Source organism: Sorex araneus, chromosome 2, assembly GCF_027595985.1.
Source record: "Sorex araneus isolate mSorAra2 chromosome 2, mSorAra2.pri, whole genome shotgun sequence".
In the NCBI taxonomy this organism is placed as follows: domain Eukaryota; kingdom Metazoa; phylum Chordata; class Mammalia; order Eulipotyphla; family Soricidae; genus Sorex; species Sorex araneus.
Genome location: NC_073303.1, coordinates 174,133,934 through 174,152,349, shown reverse-complemented (window position 1 = coordinate 174,152,349; position 18,416 = coordinate 174,133,934). Strand labels below are relative to the sequence as shown.

The following is an 18,416-nucleotide window of genomic DNA, read 5'->3' as shown; positions in this document are numbered from 1 at the left end:
AAGTGCATTATCTGCTGTACTGTCTTTTGACACGCCCACCCTCCCCTTTTATTTGCTTTTAATTTAGTTTATTGTTGATTGACTGATTTACTTATGTTACTTTGTAAAACTGAGAATCCCAGAGCAGAAAAGTGCTCCATTAAGGGCTGGATATTTTTTGTGAAGGATTTTATAGAGAGGAATCCTATACTTAATTGATTCATGGGCATAGAAAATCTTATAGTAGCACTGTACCACTGAAGTCCAGTTGTTCATCGATTTGCTCGAGCGGGCACCAGTAATGTCTCCATTGTGAGACTTGTTACCATTTTTGGCATAACAAATACACCACGGGTTGCTTGCCAGGCTCTGCCGTGCAGGTGGATACTCTCGGGAGCTTGACAGGCTTTCTGAGAGATACGAAAGAATCGAAGCCAGGTCGGCCGCATGCAAGGCAAATGCTCTACCTGCTGTGCTATTGCTCCAGTCCAATCTTAACAGTATGCTGCATATTTCATTATTTCATTCAAGGTATTTGGTCAGATTTTATCAAAACGTAGAACTAATTAGAGGTTTTTAAGGTATGCTAGGATTCAGCAGCTGATATACACCTAGAAGATTGTTCCCCTCAAAAAAATTTTATAAAAACAGTACGTTATTCATTAGGTTTTGCGTATCTCAATCTATTTGAGTATTCAAATAGATTGGTAGTGTCCTTAGAAAAGGTAGTAAAATAAGGGAATTAGTTAGAGATTGTCAGTAAAAAGACACAGAAGAAAAAGTTGGCAGGAGTATATAAGGACCATGAAGGCACATATATGTAGAAGTATTTGTAAGTAAAGATCCAGTGATAATTCTTATGGGTTCCCCTTGATAGCCAGCAACTTTATCTATTTTTGTTCTAAAGAAATGGCCTGTTATTCAAGGTGTCTCTCACTGCTTTAAATGAGTACAGTTTCTGAAAGAAGTCACTAAGGGTAAACATTACTTTATATTAAAATAGAGAATTTCTGTCTATAGATATAGACAAATAAATTTCAGAACAATCTGTGGAAGATTTCTCAAAGTCAAACTAGACTTTCATGAAGATTAACATTGTTTCATTAAGGAAAAACAAAATAATTTTGGGGTGGATTCTACTTATAATGATATATTTTATCATTAAATCCTTTCATTTAATACTATTTGCTAAAGCTAAACAGAGTTCAGATAGAAGATCAATGTTTCCTGAATTTAGATCTTTCTCCTAACCACAATCATTGAAATTCTATGCCATCCAACTGCCAACAATCCTAAATTAAACTTGCTATTCTATTCCCATAAGTGGGACTCCTCCTTACTTTGCTCGACTCATTAATAACAACACTCATTCTTCCCACTGTTCAAATAACCTTGCATTTTCTCTTCTACATGCCATGTCTGAACAATTGCTGAGTTTTTTAAGAAAGGAATTCATATAACTCATTCTACCTATTACAATTATATTAGTTCATGCCCTAATAATCTTCTAGGTGTATTACAGTATCTCATGATTAGTATCTGTACTTCTAATTCCTCATGAAAGTTCTCCTACTCAATGGTATATGAGAACTATTCCTTGGGCTTATATATTATGAAGTAGCTCCCTAACTAAAAAAAATCTCATCAACTCATGCAAAAACTAAAGTAATGAATAAGGCATTGAACTCCCCCATTATGTGATCCAAATTTATCTTTTGAGCTTTATCTCATAGATAACTTTTAAAAGTTATCAATCTCCAGTTGACGCATTGTAAGATTCATTACCTAAGGACACTGTATACCTTCTGCTAGGTAAAATGGACTTCCTCAATATTTTCAACAACAGTTTTATAATCTTTCAAGATCCAGGCTTAAAGGAATTTTCTTAAAGGAATCAATGTCTTCTAATTTATTTTGTTTCCTTTTCCTGTTTCCCCATATTACATTTCCATCTCCTTCTCATTTATTCCAATACAGTGTACATCCTACTTTATTTTAAACTTCTCATCTACACCACTTACAGTCAAGACAGTGATTACCACAGACTTCAGCAGATCCCAAGTGTTCTATATGCGAATTTTGGTTCGATTCTATATACATTTTTTTATTATTAATATTTAAAGTATAGAGTATGCCCTAAAACATTGAGTCTAGGGCATTAAATTAGCAGTCTGGAGCTGAAAAAGGCCATGTATGAACTGCTACTCATTTAATATGTCTGTAGTTGATAGCACAGCGGTAGGCATTTGCCTTTCACACAGTTGACCCGTGTTCGATTCTTCCGCTGTCTTGGAGAGCCCGGCAAGCTACTGAGAGTATCGCACCTGCACAGTAGAGCCTAGGAAGCTACCCGCGGCATATTGGATATGCCAAAAACAGTAACAATAAGTCTCACAATGAGAGACATTACTGGTGCCCACTCAAACAAATTGATGAGGAATAGGATGACAGTGACAGTGACAGTGACTTCCTGGAACAGTGCAGTTCTTTTTTGGTGCAGTTAACCCTATTAAGTATAAATTATTTCATTGTTAAGTGGAGCATAGTTGGGATGTCCATAATCCTTATGGCCTCCTCCTAAGTGATCTGACATCAAGTGAGATGGTGAGTAAAAAGGTGGGGAGAAGACAGAGTGATATCTTACAACCTTCAAGAGCACTGACAGATACAGGGTTGTGGCAGATGCACGTACTACTTATGGGACAACAACTGACCATTTTTCCCTTACTGCCAGAAAAGCATTTGCTCTAATCACTACACCAAGAAACCGACTTCCTGGAGACCCAGGAGAATACCTGATTAAGTCACTCCTTTTGTTACTAGTCACCTTTCTAAAAAATCTCCTGGGATGTATGCACCAATTATGGCAAATGGAAAATGAAAGAACATTTGCTAAAGTGGCCTTATTCATGAAAAATGACACACAAAATAAGATCTGTTTGCCTTTTGTTGTGTCTGAAGGTGACATTTGAAACCGTGCCTATTGCCTTGTGCCTATAATCGGTGCCAGCCCTTACATCATGCTGATCCCTGAGGGCTGAAAGCAGGACAGAATGAATCAGGGAAGTTGATATCATGAGTTCTGGGATCACCTATGTTGTCATGAGTTCTGGGATCACCCTGCTTCAGAGCTTTTATGTCTGTGGTAAAATTACATTTTGTTTATCGTTTTATCCAGTTACATAGGGGGGTTCTCTTGCACTGGCCAGAGACAGCAGGACACTCAGGACTTTGTGTTGGCCTCAGGTATTGTAAAAGTAATCAACATTAGTCATTTGTATGGGTTTCATGGCAAAAACACAGCACTCCTATTGCCTGCCCACAGATCTGGGCTGACTGGTTGCTAGGTCTTAATTCTGTCACTTTTCTACCTTTTTTTTCCTTTTTGTCAGCCTGGAGAATCATATTGTTTAAAACTCAATGCACTTTGTTGGGGCTAGATTGATAGTCCAGCGGGTAGCACAATTGCCTTGCATGCGGCCGACCCGGGTTCGATCCCCAGCATCCCATATGGTCCCCTGAGCACCGCCAGGGGTGATTCCTGAATGAAGAGCCAGGAGTGACCCCTGTGCATCGCCGGGTGTGACCCAAAAAACCAAAAAAAATAAAATAAAATAAATAAGGTGCCACAAGGCCTTGTGGCTTTACATGCCAAGACATAACTATATTTACAGTACCAAGCACAGGGCTGAACACAGATGTTCAATCAATAGATGCTCAGTGAATTGCTGTGAAGTGAATAAATAAGTGAATACACTGATAACATTGAAACCTTCTCCATGCTATTTCCTTTGCTCCCAACTCCCATGTCCTGAGTCCTTATCCATTCTGGCCTACATGACTGAGCTACATACTGCATTTTTGGAGAGGAAAAAGAGAAAAAGCAAAGCTCTGTTTTTGTTACTGTAAACTTAGCTCTCAGTGAACACCTTCTCAAAGAATATTTTCCTAAAGGAAAACTACATTTGTTTCCTGCATTGCATACTGGACCATAATGGTATTTTAAGAAAATGTTCAGAATCATACTTTTTTAAAGCCAGGATGAAACTTAAGATTAATTCAGTAAAACTGAGTGAGCAAAGATTTATTGATCAACTACTTCAAGTCCCTCATTTTTTTCGAAAGGCCTACTCAGAGGTGCTGTCACCAACATAAGTATTCATCTTTCTTATGTTCTATGACATATAAAAATTGAACACAGAAACTCATGTTAACTGCAACAAAAAAGGATATTTTCCTGGCACTGCTGTTCCAACCCGGTAATCAGTGTAGCTCTTGTTTGGATGAAAATTGAAAATAAAAAGAAGACCTGCTCTTTCGAAAGCAATAATCTTATTGGATTCATGTTTTTCACTCACATAGGCCTGCAAGAGTTAACACATAGAAAATCAAATTACATAACACATTACATTTGAATGATACCTAGATGCTATTATGTGCTTTAAAAATTTTGTTATTACCAAGGCAAAAAAGAAAAAAGAAAAATGCCAACACATTATATTTACTGAAATTTACTGAACGCATTACAATTTTACCAGAACAAACTCTTAACCAAAGAAAAAAATTTCAAGTCACTTGTCAACTTTACACAAAGCAGAGGATAAATACTTTGACTCAACATTTTGGTAAAAACATGGTAACTGAACCAGGTAAACAGTTGTGAGGATGTGCATATTAAATCTAATTATAACTAAATTTTTAGACTTTAATTTGAGTACTCAGGCATAAAAAAGAGCATATGATTACTTTTTATGCTACAAAGCAACTCATATCACATCAAGATTTCCAAAGTTATAATTATTTTTAAAGCTTTACATTATTATACAACTGTCAAATTCAACAACCACCTATGGTACTTTTTTTTCTCTCTTACACTTTCTCTTTTTTTGCTTGATAAAAGAAGGTCTGTAAAGAAATTATAAAATCTACAAACTGTCTTATTTTTGACAGCATGGTTGACAGCAGACAGTAAGAAGCTTTTTCTTTTCCAGTACAACCCTCCTATAGCCCAGCACTGCTGGGGAGGTATTTCTCGTGCATATCAGCTTTGCCATTCCTGGTAATTTAGAAACACAACCAAGACTCTAGAGTAAACAGCATGCCTTTTGGTATTCAACATCGTTCCAATTGAAAAGGAGCATCATTTTACTCTCTCTTCTGGAAATAGCATTACTAATAAAAGCGATTAGGGCATTCATGTCATGTAGCCAATCTTACTGAATATATAAATACCTTTGTTCAGCATTAAAAAAAATACACTAAAGTATAAACATATCAACAGTGCTTTCAAAAAGCACCAGTAAAAAGCAAATGGATGCTAAGTAACACATACTATATGCAAATTTTTGTAAAGAAAAAAAAAACATGCCTGTATAAAATTTGCACCTGTTAATTACATTTTCTAAAACTTATTGAAAACTGAGACTTTAATTCCGGAGGAGAGTAAGACTCATGAAAAATACAAAACAGCATGCAGGTATAATGGTATCTACTGAAATGACAAGTTAGAGACCAGTAAAAGAAAGGAAAAGAGAAATAAAGAAATCTACATGTTGTCAAAAATAGTTTCTTTGTGACAGCCTAATTATTTACATAAAGGAAAAGAGTCAAAACAATTAAGATGTTTCCACAGCAATTTTAAAAATGGAGTCCACACAGAGATTTTGTCATTTATTTTAACAAATTGAAATAAAAAATTACTAAATTTAAACAACAACAATAATGGCAGTAACGAGAAGCTAGACAGGAAAGTAAGCAAGGTTATTACATTTAGGATTTTTATTATCTACTGCAGAGACTTCAGTGACATGTTTTGACAACCTAAAGTATGTTGCAGGGCACTACACACTGAATAATAAAGTGCTGTTTAAAAGATCTGCATATAGATTTAAACCGATTGCCATTCTAAGCATGTACAACGTTGGTGACTAAAACATAACATTTAGAGTAAAGAGCTTACCTGTGGAGCTGAAAGCCAACCACATCTTTCTTCCAATTTATTCATATCCCTGTCAAAGTTATTTAGGAACTTATAGCGAAGAAGGTCATCATCAGTTAAATTAAACTGCCTTCTGGCATAATGGTAACTTTCATTATTTCCTTTCCTTGGAAAATCCAACCACTCAGGATGCCCAAATTCATTGCCTGCAGGGGAAAAAAAAAAGAGAACATCTCCTTGTAATACTAGCATTTCTTACTAAGATAACACAATAATTACTAGTTTTAATGTGTTTAATATCTATTTATGTTATAATTGACTACTGCTGTGTCTGTGGCTGGCCTACAGCCCTGGGTGAGAAAGAACATGGTCTAAATCAACAGCTCAGGGTCCAGAATATGCAGTCGCATAATTTAGGGAGCACAGCACGTTTTCTTCATGTATGAGCTCAAAAGATTTCTGTCAGACTTATTTATCCTCTGAAAAATTATCTGAAATCTCTGAATAATTTCCCCAAAAGAATCTCTATTACTGTAATTCCTGAATTTTTTTATAACTTGCAAAAGCTTTTTATATGGATTTTAGTTTGATCTTCAGAAGGAACTCTATCATATCTATTACAGAGAAATTCAAAATTACTAAAAATTCAGAGAGTTGTCCAACATCAGACAGGTAAGTAGAAATGCAATTATTAAAACTCAGGCCTCCTGGTTAAAATCTAAAATTCTTGCATCATTAGGCAATTATGTTTTAAACCTCTAATGCTGACAATGTGCCAACACCATCATATGCTTTTAACTCAACCATGAAACTTTGCAAATCAAGATACCTTAATACCTATTAAACTAAATTAAATAATACTGTACTTATGTAGAAATAAAAATAATTATTTTTTTATCTTTTATTTTTTGTTTTTTCATTTTGGGACAACATCCTTGATACTCAGGGCTTACTCCTGGATCTGGGTTCAGGCATCAATACTCTAGGATCTCCAGGAGGGTAGGAAGCCAGTGATCAAACCTGGGTTGGTTGCATGTTAAGACAAGCACCCTACCTACTAGGGTACTGCTTCAGCTATTGTTAGGTTTTTGGGTTATCAGGGCAAACTCTTGGCCTTGTGCTCAGGGAATACTCTTGGCAGGGTACAGGAATTCCTAACGAAAGAGGAAGCCTCAGTTTCCCCTCGCCAGAATTTTCATTTCTCCCCATGACCTTCCACATCTCATCCCTGAGGCCCTATCTTTGACATTCCTGGAATTCCCTGGGCCCTATTTTTTTTATTTTTGTCCCAAAACTAGGAGTCACAAGACTATGATAATGAGTAATACCCAAGGCGGGTGACTAGAAAAACAAACCAGCCCAACCACCCTGTAGATTCTCTGCATTTTCTGTAACACAAAGACCAGCTTTTCCTATAAAAATCTCACCCAAAGAGCCATCCTTAACTTAGTCCTATACTAAGTACCCACTTGGGAGGTCCTTTTCTCTTCTCTTCTACTTTCCAAAAAACTTTTCTTTTCCTTTTTCTTTCTTTGTTTTCTTTGGTTTTTTTTTTCTTTTTGGGTCAGCTCAGACCCAACTTTGAGTCTGAGCATCTTTATTATTGAACATTTCATCTTTGAAAATATTGAAGAACCTGGGACTCACAAATGAACACAGAGACCTGCCGCTTCTGCCTCGCCCCCATCACTATGTGCTGCTGAGACCAAACCTGACTAAGTCACATGCAAGGCAAATTACTCTACTTGCTGTTTGATCACTTTGACCCCCAAAGAATTATTTTTATTATTAATCTTCTTTATTCCTTTTTATGATATTCATGCTCTTACTAGATATGTATCTTTAATTTTAGATATGCCTTCACATGTATATATGCATTTATGCATTTGCATACACCAGGGCACTTCCTTGAGAATCCATCTAAATATTCTTTTTCAATGCAATATTTGCAATCATTAATGCAATAAATATATAAATAATATCATACATTTTTTGCATTATGAACACTGTACTTTGACGTTAGTGGTATAATAGATTACCATTTTGGGGGGCAAGTTACAGTTCTTTCCAGGCTCCTACCTACAAGTTAAATACTACTTCCCAAAATTTACTTCTGCTATTGTAATGCTGTACATATCCATGCTTCAGATGTATCCTTCAAGTTAATAAGTACCAAAGCCAAATGCATATATAAATTTTTAATAAATGAAAATATTACCAAATGTTTTAAGTTTTAATTAATCCTAGAGTTTTTAAGTGGGAAACTCAAAGAAACAATGAAATTTACCTGGAGTGACACAATTATCAACTTAAAACAATTATTATTAAATATAACTACTGCACATTTACAAATATTGAATTGTCTACAAAAATTTACATAAATAGAAATATTTAAATGCAAATAATAATGTATTCATTGGTGCATATATCTTTTATCTGTCTTTTCATTTTTTGCCTTTTTACACCAAACATATCAACAAAGTGTGAAAATCCCTTCTGCCCTGCCTTATAGAAGCTGCTTCCCTATTTTGCCTTCTGCACATGGGTAAAACTTCAGTTTTTCAATCCAAATCCAGATATTGGCATGTTCTTTGTTCTTGTTTCCTCGACTTGTTTCTTAATATTCCATACACGAGTGAGATCATCTGGCAGTTGTCTTTCTCCTTCTGATTTATTTCGTTTGTTAAAATTTACTTATTTATTTATTTTGTTATTACACACACCAACTCCATCCATGTAGAAAATTGCAAAATATGTTTTTCTCTGTTTCTGTTTTTTATTGTTTCGTTGTGCTAGGGCTTGAACCCAGGAAAAACACACACACACACACACACACAATACCAATGCTCTACTGCTGAGCTATATCTGTGGTCTCAAAATTTTGTCTCATGTAGTTCAATAGCACTTCATTATGCTTTAGTTGCACACCTTGGTTGTTCCTATAGTTTGGCTACTGTATATGGTGCTACAATATACACAGAAATAAACTTGTGGCTCATATTCAGGTAGATACCTATTAGTGCAATTGCTGGTACATAAGGTAAGTGAATTCTTAATTTCTTAAAGAAACTCCAAACATAATCCCAAGAGACTGGACTACTGTGCATTCTCACCAACAGCTTATGAGCATTCCATTTTCTCTACAACCCCACCATCACTTGTTGTTTATGGACTTTGTGAAATGTCATCCTTGCTGGTATGAGGTGGTAATTCATGGTATTTCCCAAATAATCAGAACAATGGATTTTATTTTCAATTGCCTATGGGCCATTTGCATGTGATTGGTATTCTTTGGAAAAGTGTCCATTCATCTCTCCTTCACAATTTTTGATGGGGTTATTGGTAATTTTTTAAATGTTATGAGTTCTGTTTTTTTTCTTTTAATTCTTTTTTTCATCGTGCAGAAAAATTTTAGTTGTTGTCTTAGAAATAGCATACTTTTGTTTATTATTAATGCTCATGAGGCCTGGGACCTCTGCCAGCCATTCATAGCCATTTAGAAATATAATACAATACAAGGTCCCAAGGATGCTGTGGTACTTGGTCCCGTGGGCCATCTTAGCAATGTTCCTGGCCTCCAAGGCCATAGTGATACCTAAGGGCTTCGAGGGTCAAACTCTGAAATGCCTGCAGACCATGAAGTGTTAAAGATGAAATTTCAATCAGTCACATGCAAAGCATACAATTCTTGCACTATCTCTCTGGCCTTCTATTTTTATTCTTCTACAGGTGGATATCCAAGTTTCCAAGCATCATTTATTAAAGATACTTTCCTTCCTTTATTGTCATAAAACTAAATCCTCAAATATTAATTTGATTTCTTTACAAACTTCTAATTCTAGTTCATTGATCCTTGTGTCGATTGGTTTCCAATACCACAATGTTTTCATTACTATCACTTTGTTGTGGAGTTAGTTAGGAAAATAATGTCTCCAATAACCTACTTTTTTTTTTCACCCTGGTACTACTTTGGTAACTTGGGTTCTTATTTTGTTGTATGCAAATTTCAGTAACATTTATTCAATTTCTTGAAAAAAATACTGGGGTTATGGCAATGAATGCATTGAGTCCATAAATTACATTTTAACAATGCTAATTTTCTAATCCATTAATCACAAGAATACTTAATTTTTGTGTTTGTCTAGGTCACTTTCAGTGGATCACACCTGGCTGTGTTCACTCTTATTCCTTACCCTATTATTAGGGATCACTCCTAGGGGTGCTCAGGGGACCATGTGAGACATCAAGGAAAGAACTAGAGACCACCATGTGAAAGACAAATGCCTGACTATCCTTCCAGCACATCTAGTAAACAGCATCTTTTTGTATGGGACCTTTAAATCTTCTATTAAATTTCTTCATAAATACTTGTTTCTTTGTGAGAGCACAGCAGCATTTCATCCTTGTTCTTTACTACTGAATTCTCGGCACAGTTGGCCAAGTAACATTGGGAGTGGACCACAGGACTCCAGGTCACTATTTGGAGACCACAATTATGGCATTATATTATGTCTATATAGCACAATCTTAGTTAACCATTTTCTCCTATTACTCATTTTTGTTTCATGATCATTATCATCATCATCACATTGATTGTCGATTTTCTCGAGGGGTCTCAGTAACGTCTCCATTCGTCCTAGCCCTGAGATTTTAGAAGCTTCTCTTTACTCGTCCTTCCCAAGAGTGCTGCATTGGAGGCTCTTTCAGTGTCAGGGGAATGAGACACATGATTCTTACTGGTTTTGGCATATGAGTACGCCATGGGGAGCTTGCCAGATTCTCCCATGTGGGCAGGCAACTCTGGGTAGCTTGCCAGGTTCTCCAAGAGGGAGAACTAGGCTATAAGATATCTCCTTCCGGGAGCTTGGTTTTATAGTCTCTGGATGTTGGCTGTTTATGGGATTATACTGAGCAGTTTGAGGTGTGGCAGACTAGCTACTGGAAAATGGGTGATCTGGGCGAAGAGGAACAGTCCCGATCCGAGGAGGCTTGGAGATATCAGCCCTGGGTCCTGCACACCTGGGTTCCTCTGCTGGTCCCTTCATGTGTGAGTCATTATTGCTTACTTGTTAAAATTAAAATTCATTTTAAATATTTTAACTTTGTGATATTTCGGTACTTTGAAACCCCCCCCACTTTTTCAAATGTTTCTCTCTATACTTTATTGATATTTCCTTAAAATAAAATGAGTAAGTAGAACAACTGCTTAGAAGGTAAATAATAGTTTCCAGAAAAGACATTTTCCACTTAAGAACACTACTGATTATTTGAAGAAAAAGGTACAAGTTAGAAAATTGTTACTGATGACTATGTTCAATATAAAGAAAAATTATAATCTTCAAAGCATATGTTTAAGAGTTCACATAAAAAGTATTTTTCATGATTTAAATTCAGGAATTCATTATAATGCTTTTTAAGATATGTCAATTTTAAGCACACATATTTTTGTTAAAATTACAATGAAAATTCATCACACAAAATTAATTAAAGCACTTGAAAAAACCCAAGATGAGAAGTTAGCAAAATGTTTTATATCATAATCTGACTTAAGCTTCTGTCTGTTTTAGTTTTTACTTAAGTGATTCTTGTTTTTATGATAAACATATATATATAATAAGATATATGAAAATAAATAAGCTTGAGAAATTAAAAAAATAAAGTATGATAAAGGCCCTGTTCTATTGGAGGTAACCTGCTAATTTTTATTAAATATTTTCTTAGGTTTCCTTTAAAGTCTCATGGAAAGCTTTTCTTTAAACTGAAAGTTACAGAAAAGCTTCATTCAACAAATGCAGAGAAAAATTGCATTAGTGATTGCAGACAAAACATTCTACATGGTGGCTTTTGAATGTTATCTCTGTTGTAAATGAGCTGACAAGGGGCAAATTAAGTTTAATGTAGACAAACGCAACATTAAATTTCATATTTGGTTCAAAACTGTAAACACAAGCATAAAATAAATGGAAGCAAATCACAGAAAGACTTTCAAAGTGACCTTGGGATAATAGTGAACCATTCTCAGACTGAACAGAGAAAACTGGAAAATGTCTGTTAGTATCTTACACTAGCTCACAGCTCACAAACCTAATGAAGAAAAATACTACCATTAGGACAAGTTAAGGATGTTCTTCTCAGCTATGGTCTACAAATTACTTAGGAAATGTGGCAGCACTTGAGACAGTACGGTAAAATATGGTCACCCAAATAAGCTTATAACTAAGAGCTGCTATATGTATATAAAGATGAATAAGAAATATAAATTTATTCATGTGATGGCAAAAAAGTAATTGATTGGTTTTAGTAACTTGATGAAATAGAAAACACATGATATGAATCAGCATTTTAATTTAAGCAAATAAGTATATATGTACATATAGAAGCATATATATACATACTGATAAATCATACATGATTATATGTACATGCATAAAATATATATTTATATATTTCATTGAGTGCAACCATCATCTATAATCTGAAGTCCATAACTTCCTTGTGATTCCTTTATATTTTATGCAAAATTTGTATGTGCATTCATTTGTAAATTTTTCTGAGGAAAGGTCTTTTTTTCAGATTCTCTAGGCATCTGAGCCTTAATAAGTGTTAAGAACCACTCACATAATTCAGATGCTAGACACTGGAAAAGTGGACCATAAATAAGGGTTTCTGAGCTAAATGAAAAGGAGGAGAAAGTTAAAAAAAAAAGGATCAAGGACTGAATCATGAACTTCACACATGCAAGGCAGATGCTTTAAGATTTAGAAATCTTTTAAAACTCTTTAAATAGTTGATTGAATAGTTTAAGAGGCTTAAAGAAGACACATCCGGTATAGAGGGGGAATGTTTGATAAAATATGCATCTCAAGTAAATTTTCACTAACCATAGAAATATGATTCTTTTGTTTACAAGGCTGTCATTACCGTCCCTGATGTAATGCATTGAATAGTAGTCACTTCAAAATGAAGGGAGAAAAGGGATTTGTTTGTCCTGTCAATTGAGATTATTTTAAAGAAAATTGAGTCTGTAGCATGATTAACTGCATTTAGTCTGGTAACACAAGTGGGTACTTCTAGATATAAGAAGGCTAAAAGATTTGACTAAAGTACTTTAAAACAAAGACAGTGAAGCAAGTGGCTAACATGGCTATAGTTAATTAATGATTCTAGAAAAAAAATTAAGTTCCTTTTCTCCCTTTCCATTTTCCCTATACACAGAACCATTCAAGTCCAGTTAATTGAGAAAAATCTCTAAGCGCAACATTTCAATTGGGGTTTCTTTTCCTGTAATTAATTTTTTTTTTTTGCTATTTGATGTAAAGTTTCAAAGTATAAGTTGACAAGAAGCCAGCTGGTACAGTGATGAAATTCAAGACAATACAACTAAAGAAACAGCCCAAGCTCTGTTAGTCAGAACAATTTGATTAGTTTATTTATAGGTTTTATTACATTGAATTGTAGTGCATACTAATTTTACCTAAAAATTAATTGAAGTCTATCATAGCCTTCAAGATATGAATGTTATATAAATCTTGGCTACTACTATGTTTATGTATATTTGACAATAAAGTACAATTCTAAAGATAAATATATAATATACATCACATGCATATTGTTACTGTCACTGTCATCCCATTGCTCATCGATTTGCTCAAGTGGGCACCTGTAACATCTCCATTGTGAGAATGGTTGTTACTGTTTTGGGCATATGGAATGCACCACAGGTAGTTTGCCAGGCTCTGGCATGCCGGTGAGATACTCTCGGAAGCTTGCCAGGCTCTCCGAGAGGGGTGGAGGAACTGAACTCAGGTTGGCTGCGTGCAAGGCCTTATCCGCTGTGCTATCACTCCAGCCCCACATGCCTATTATATTATATATTTCTTTGCTATTTCTTCTTCTTTTTTTCCTTTTTTTTTTGTTTTTTGGGTCACACTTGGCAATGCTCAGGGGTTACTCCTGGCTTTGCACTCAGGAATCACCCCTGGCGGTGCTCAGGGGACCATGTGGGATGCTGGGAATTGAACCTGGGCCAGCTGCATGCATGGCAAACGCCCTACCCGCTGTGCTATCACTCCAGTCCCGCTATGTCTTCTCTTGACGTCACTAAAAACTAAGTCTTGAAAGAAATTATTTAAGCATCTTTTTTTTAAAATACATTGTCTTGCCTTAGGTTTCTCAGTGAGAAGTCAACTTTTCAAAGAGTAGGGCATAACCCAATACACCTTTCTCAACCAGGCTCCCATAACTTACCTTTTTTCATCAAAATAAACTAGCAATCCACTCCTCCATCAAACCTTTGATATCGATCAACATGGCTCTGTGCAGGGGGCGACATCTAATGTTTCTATCTTCACTTTTCACAACATGCTTCAGTGTGCTACGCCTAGAACAGGCACTGCGTAAATACTGGTTAAGGTTGGACATTTCCTTCTGTAATTGTTCGAGGCCTAAAATAATCTAGTTTGAGGTACTTAGCGTGAAATAAAATGATCAGATCCAGGAGATAAGATAAAGAGAAGCCTGCTAGATGAGGCAAGTGAAACAAAACTCAGTAGTGGGTAGCTGGGATTTACACCATTGTGCTAAGAATTTTAGGGAACTACTGATAACAAACTCATATTTTGAAACAATTGAAATATACATATTTATTATTATAACTATAAATATGTGCATATGTTTCATAGAGTCAAAATATGAGTGTGAGAAAACATATAATACTCATACTTCTTAACTACACTGGTTTCTTTCTTTCTTTCTTTATTTTTTTTGCTTTTTGGGTCACACACAGCTACGCACAGGGGTTACTCCTGGCTCTGCACTCAGAAATTACTCCTGGCAGTGCTCAGGGGACCCTATGGGATGCTGGAAATCGAACGCGGGTTGGACATATGCAAGGCAAATGCCTTACCTGCTGTGCTATCACTCCAGCCCCTGCACTAGTTTCTTATTAATTCCTATGAAGATCAGACATGAGCTCAGTCTGCTTTTCCCTGTATGAGACCCTGGCTTCAGTCCCTGGTGCTGAGATTGAGGGAGAAAAGATCCAAGTTTAGAATCCCCAGGCCAACATCTGGAGGAGTGACAGTACAGCAAACAGGGTACTTGCCTTACACACAACTGACCCAGGTTCTATCCCAGGCACTACAGACGGTTCCCTGAGCCCTGAATGGAGTGATCGCTGATCAGAGAGCCCCCAAAAGTCCATGAGTACAACAGAGTGTGCACACCTACTTAAAAAAAAATCCACAGTGCAGATGACTTGGCTATAAAGGAAACCTCAAAACGTCTTGCTTTCCTGCCAAGAGGTAGCCCACTAGGAGAGATCCTGACTTAACTACAGGAACCCAGATCTGAAAGTGCCCTACACCTGAGAAAACCTTGCACCTTAGAAAGCAAGAGAGTATGATGAAGAAGTAAAGATCACACAGTGGAGGGTCACACACCCTTGGACAGACAGTGGGTGGACAGAGAAGTATGGAGACCTTGGTTAAGTGCATGGATCGGGAAAGAGATAGCTCAGCAATCGTCTCAGTCAGAGGCTGTGGGGATCTATAGCAAAACCGGTGTGGAAGAAGATGCCTTGGGCTTAGCTGCAGGATACACTGAGGAGCTAAGATACTTCCTCTGGCCAGAATTTGGGACAGTCACTGACCTTCAAAGGGGCACTGGCAGCAGAGGACTGCAAGGTTTCTGACCTGGGACTGGATAGAGGAAGGGAGACTGGGATTGCCACAAACATCACCCAGCACCAGCTCTTTCCCCCAGAAAGTTCGCTAGGTGCTGGATTTCTCCATGCCTCCTTTGCCTCTGCTGCTGATACAACGAGATACATCAGTGTCCATTGGAAAAATTAAGTCACGCTGTTCTCTGTCACTCATGCAGTTACACATACATATATTTTACACAGAAGGGAAATTTTAGGTAGCAAGATGAGTAGGTCAAAAGAATGCAAATAAACATAAATAACACAGGACCGATTGAGACCTCAAAGGAATCTGCAATCACAGGGATAACCCACTCTCCGATATTCTGCCTCAAACAAATGGAAGACTATATTTTCCTATCAGACTTCCAGCTGCTATAGTTGTTATTATAAAGAAATGCAAAGAATTAGAGAAAGATTCAGAAATGTGGATTTAGGTGAAAATTGAGAACATAGAAAAGCTAAAGCAAGAGAAAGTGAAGCTTAGAAAAACAAATTTGCAAGCTCCAAAGTAAAATTAGCAAACAAAGGATTTTTTTTAAAAATGAAGACAATTTAATTAGAAGGAAAATAGATTAATTAACAAGAAAATAAGAATCTGAAGAACTCAATAAACAAGACTAAAATTAGGAGAGAACATTGCAGAAACAGAATAGACCAAATGGAAGACTGCAGGTAGTGAGTGGCAAGCAAGTGTTGTTTAAGTGATTCAGGAGACAGAATTGTGAACATGATGAAAACCTCTACAGACTATTTAACTACACAAGGAAAGGCAACATGAGAAGAAAGGGCATCCCAGAACAGAACAAGAGAGAGAAGAGGACAGAGAGTTTACTCCAAAGAATAAGAGCAGAAGCTTCCTGAACGTGGAGAAGATAGATAGTAAAGACAACTCTATAAAATCAACAAAACACTTAGCAATTTAAATGAAGAAATCTATTCCAAAACACACATCTATGAAACAAAAAATATACAGGACAAAGAAATAATCCACCCTACCCCAGGTAAAATACAAATACTTTACAAAAGGGAATGAAAACAAATACCTTAAAAAGTACTCCTACTAGATTCTCATCTGAATTCTCAGCAGAAATTCTATGGAACAGAGGAGAATGGTAAGAATTCATTCTTAAGAATTTCATTCAAAATAATGAAAGGCACTCAAGCATAAATAGAATACTCAATACTATATCCTCTAAAACTCTTAGATCTGAAGAAGATAAAGGCCTTCATGGACAAAAACAGAAGAAAAACCGATAACATTAGATTTCTTCCGGAAATACTGAGAAAGGACTCTTCTGTCTAAACAGAAAACTGTAAAGACAGGATTGAACAGGGAAAAATAGATGAGGCAGAATCTGTATCCAAAAATCATCACGTAAATAGTGAGCTCTTGACATTACTGTACAATTTCTAAATTCACCAATCCAAAGACACTGAGAGTTAGATGCACTAAACATGGAAAAAAGCAACTACAAGTTGTTGACAAGAGCTCATGGAAACTATAAAGACAAATACAAATTTAAAGTAAAGGGAAGCAAATAGGTAATTCAAGCCAGAATACCACATCTATAAACTAGTAATTTGAGTGAAATACATGAGAAACTACCATGATAAACAGGATGGTAGCATGAGTAAAATGGTATGCCTGATCTTCAATTCCATGTACTTATATTGCAATAACAAAATTTCACGCTTCTAACACCAAGGCAACTGAAGAGGGGGCAGAATAGTGCCAAATGCTACTAATACAAATTAGGATGGTCAAAATACATTTTCTTTCTTTCTTTCTTTCTTTCTTTCTTTCTTTCTTTCTTTCTTTCTTTCTTTCTTTCTTTCTTTCTTTCTTTCTTTCTTTCTTTCTTTCTCTCTCTCTCTCTCTCTCTCTCTCTCTCTCTCTCTCTTTCTTTCTTTCTTTCTTTCTTTCTTTCTTTCTTTCTTTCTTTCTTTCTTTCTTTCTTTCTCTATTTTGCTTTTTGGGTCACACCCGGCGATGCACAGGGGTCACTCCTGGCTCTGCACTCAAGAATTAACCCTTGCGGTGCTCAGGGGACCATATGGGATGCTGGGAATCGAACGCGGGTCAGCTGCATGCAAGGCAAACACCCTACCCGCTGTACTATCGCTCCAGCCCCATATTTGATTTTTTTCCCTGGAGTGATAGCACAGATGGTATGGTGTTTGCCTATTATGCAGCCAGCCCCGCTTCAATCCTCAGCACCTTTTATGCTCTCCCCTTTCCACCAGATGTGATCTTGTACACAGGGCCAAGAGTAAACCCTGAACATTGCTGCCTGGTGCACTGCTCCTCGAAAGAAAACATTGTCAAAATATAAAAAAGAAGAAAACACTCAACTATAAATGTACATACCTAAATGAACTTTATATTACACATAGGTATGGTAGAATAAATGTCGAGATCCTTATGAGTCTGACTAGAAATGCTAAAGAATTAACTTATTATGAAAAAGAATGTTGTAATATGTCTTTTATTATTTTATTTAAATAAAGAAAATGAGAGAAAATGTTCAAATATAAATAAATCATAAAATCATATTAAAAATAAAAGTAGTGATTTCTGCGAGTTCAGTTCAATATATACATAAATTTGATTCTAGTATTTCAGTAGTTATTTCAAATAATAGTTACAAAAATATAGTTACCTATAAAAAAAAAAGTCTGGATACCTGAGAAGATAAGGGACCTTAATGATAATGTAATTTTCTAAGGTCATGCAGATGTAATGTATCAAGATTAGCATTCAAACAAAGGTCTATCTGCTTTCTTTCCATTGTTTCT

The 18,416-nt window shown here is 36.0% G+C and overlaps 1 protein-coding gene across 2 annotated transcripts in view; it reads right to left on the bottom strand.

Annotated features, from left to right (window-relative positions):
- Positions 1 to 18,416, bottom strand: part of GBE1 (1,4-alpha-glucan branching enzyme 1) — a 324,287-nt gene that overhangs the window by 28,532 nt on the left and 277,339 nt on the right. For both annotated transcript variants that reach the window (XM_012932389.2, XM_055127221.1), the window contains 2 exons: positions 5,939 to 6,123; positions 4,213 to 4,343 (listed from right to left, as the gene is read on the bottom strand). In XM_012932389.2, coding sequence (XP_012787843.2) covers positions 4,213 to 4,343; positions 5,939 to 6,123 — 316 coding nt within the window. The remainder of the gene's footprint in view (positions 1 to 4,212; positions 4,344 to 5,938; positions 6,124 to 18,416) is intronic.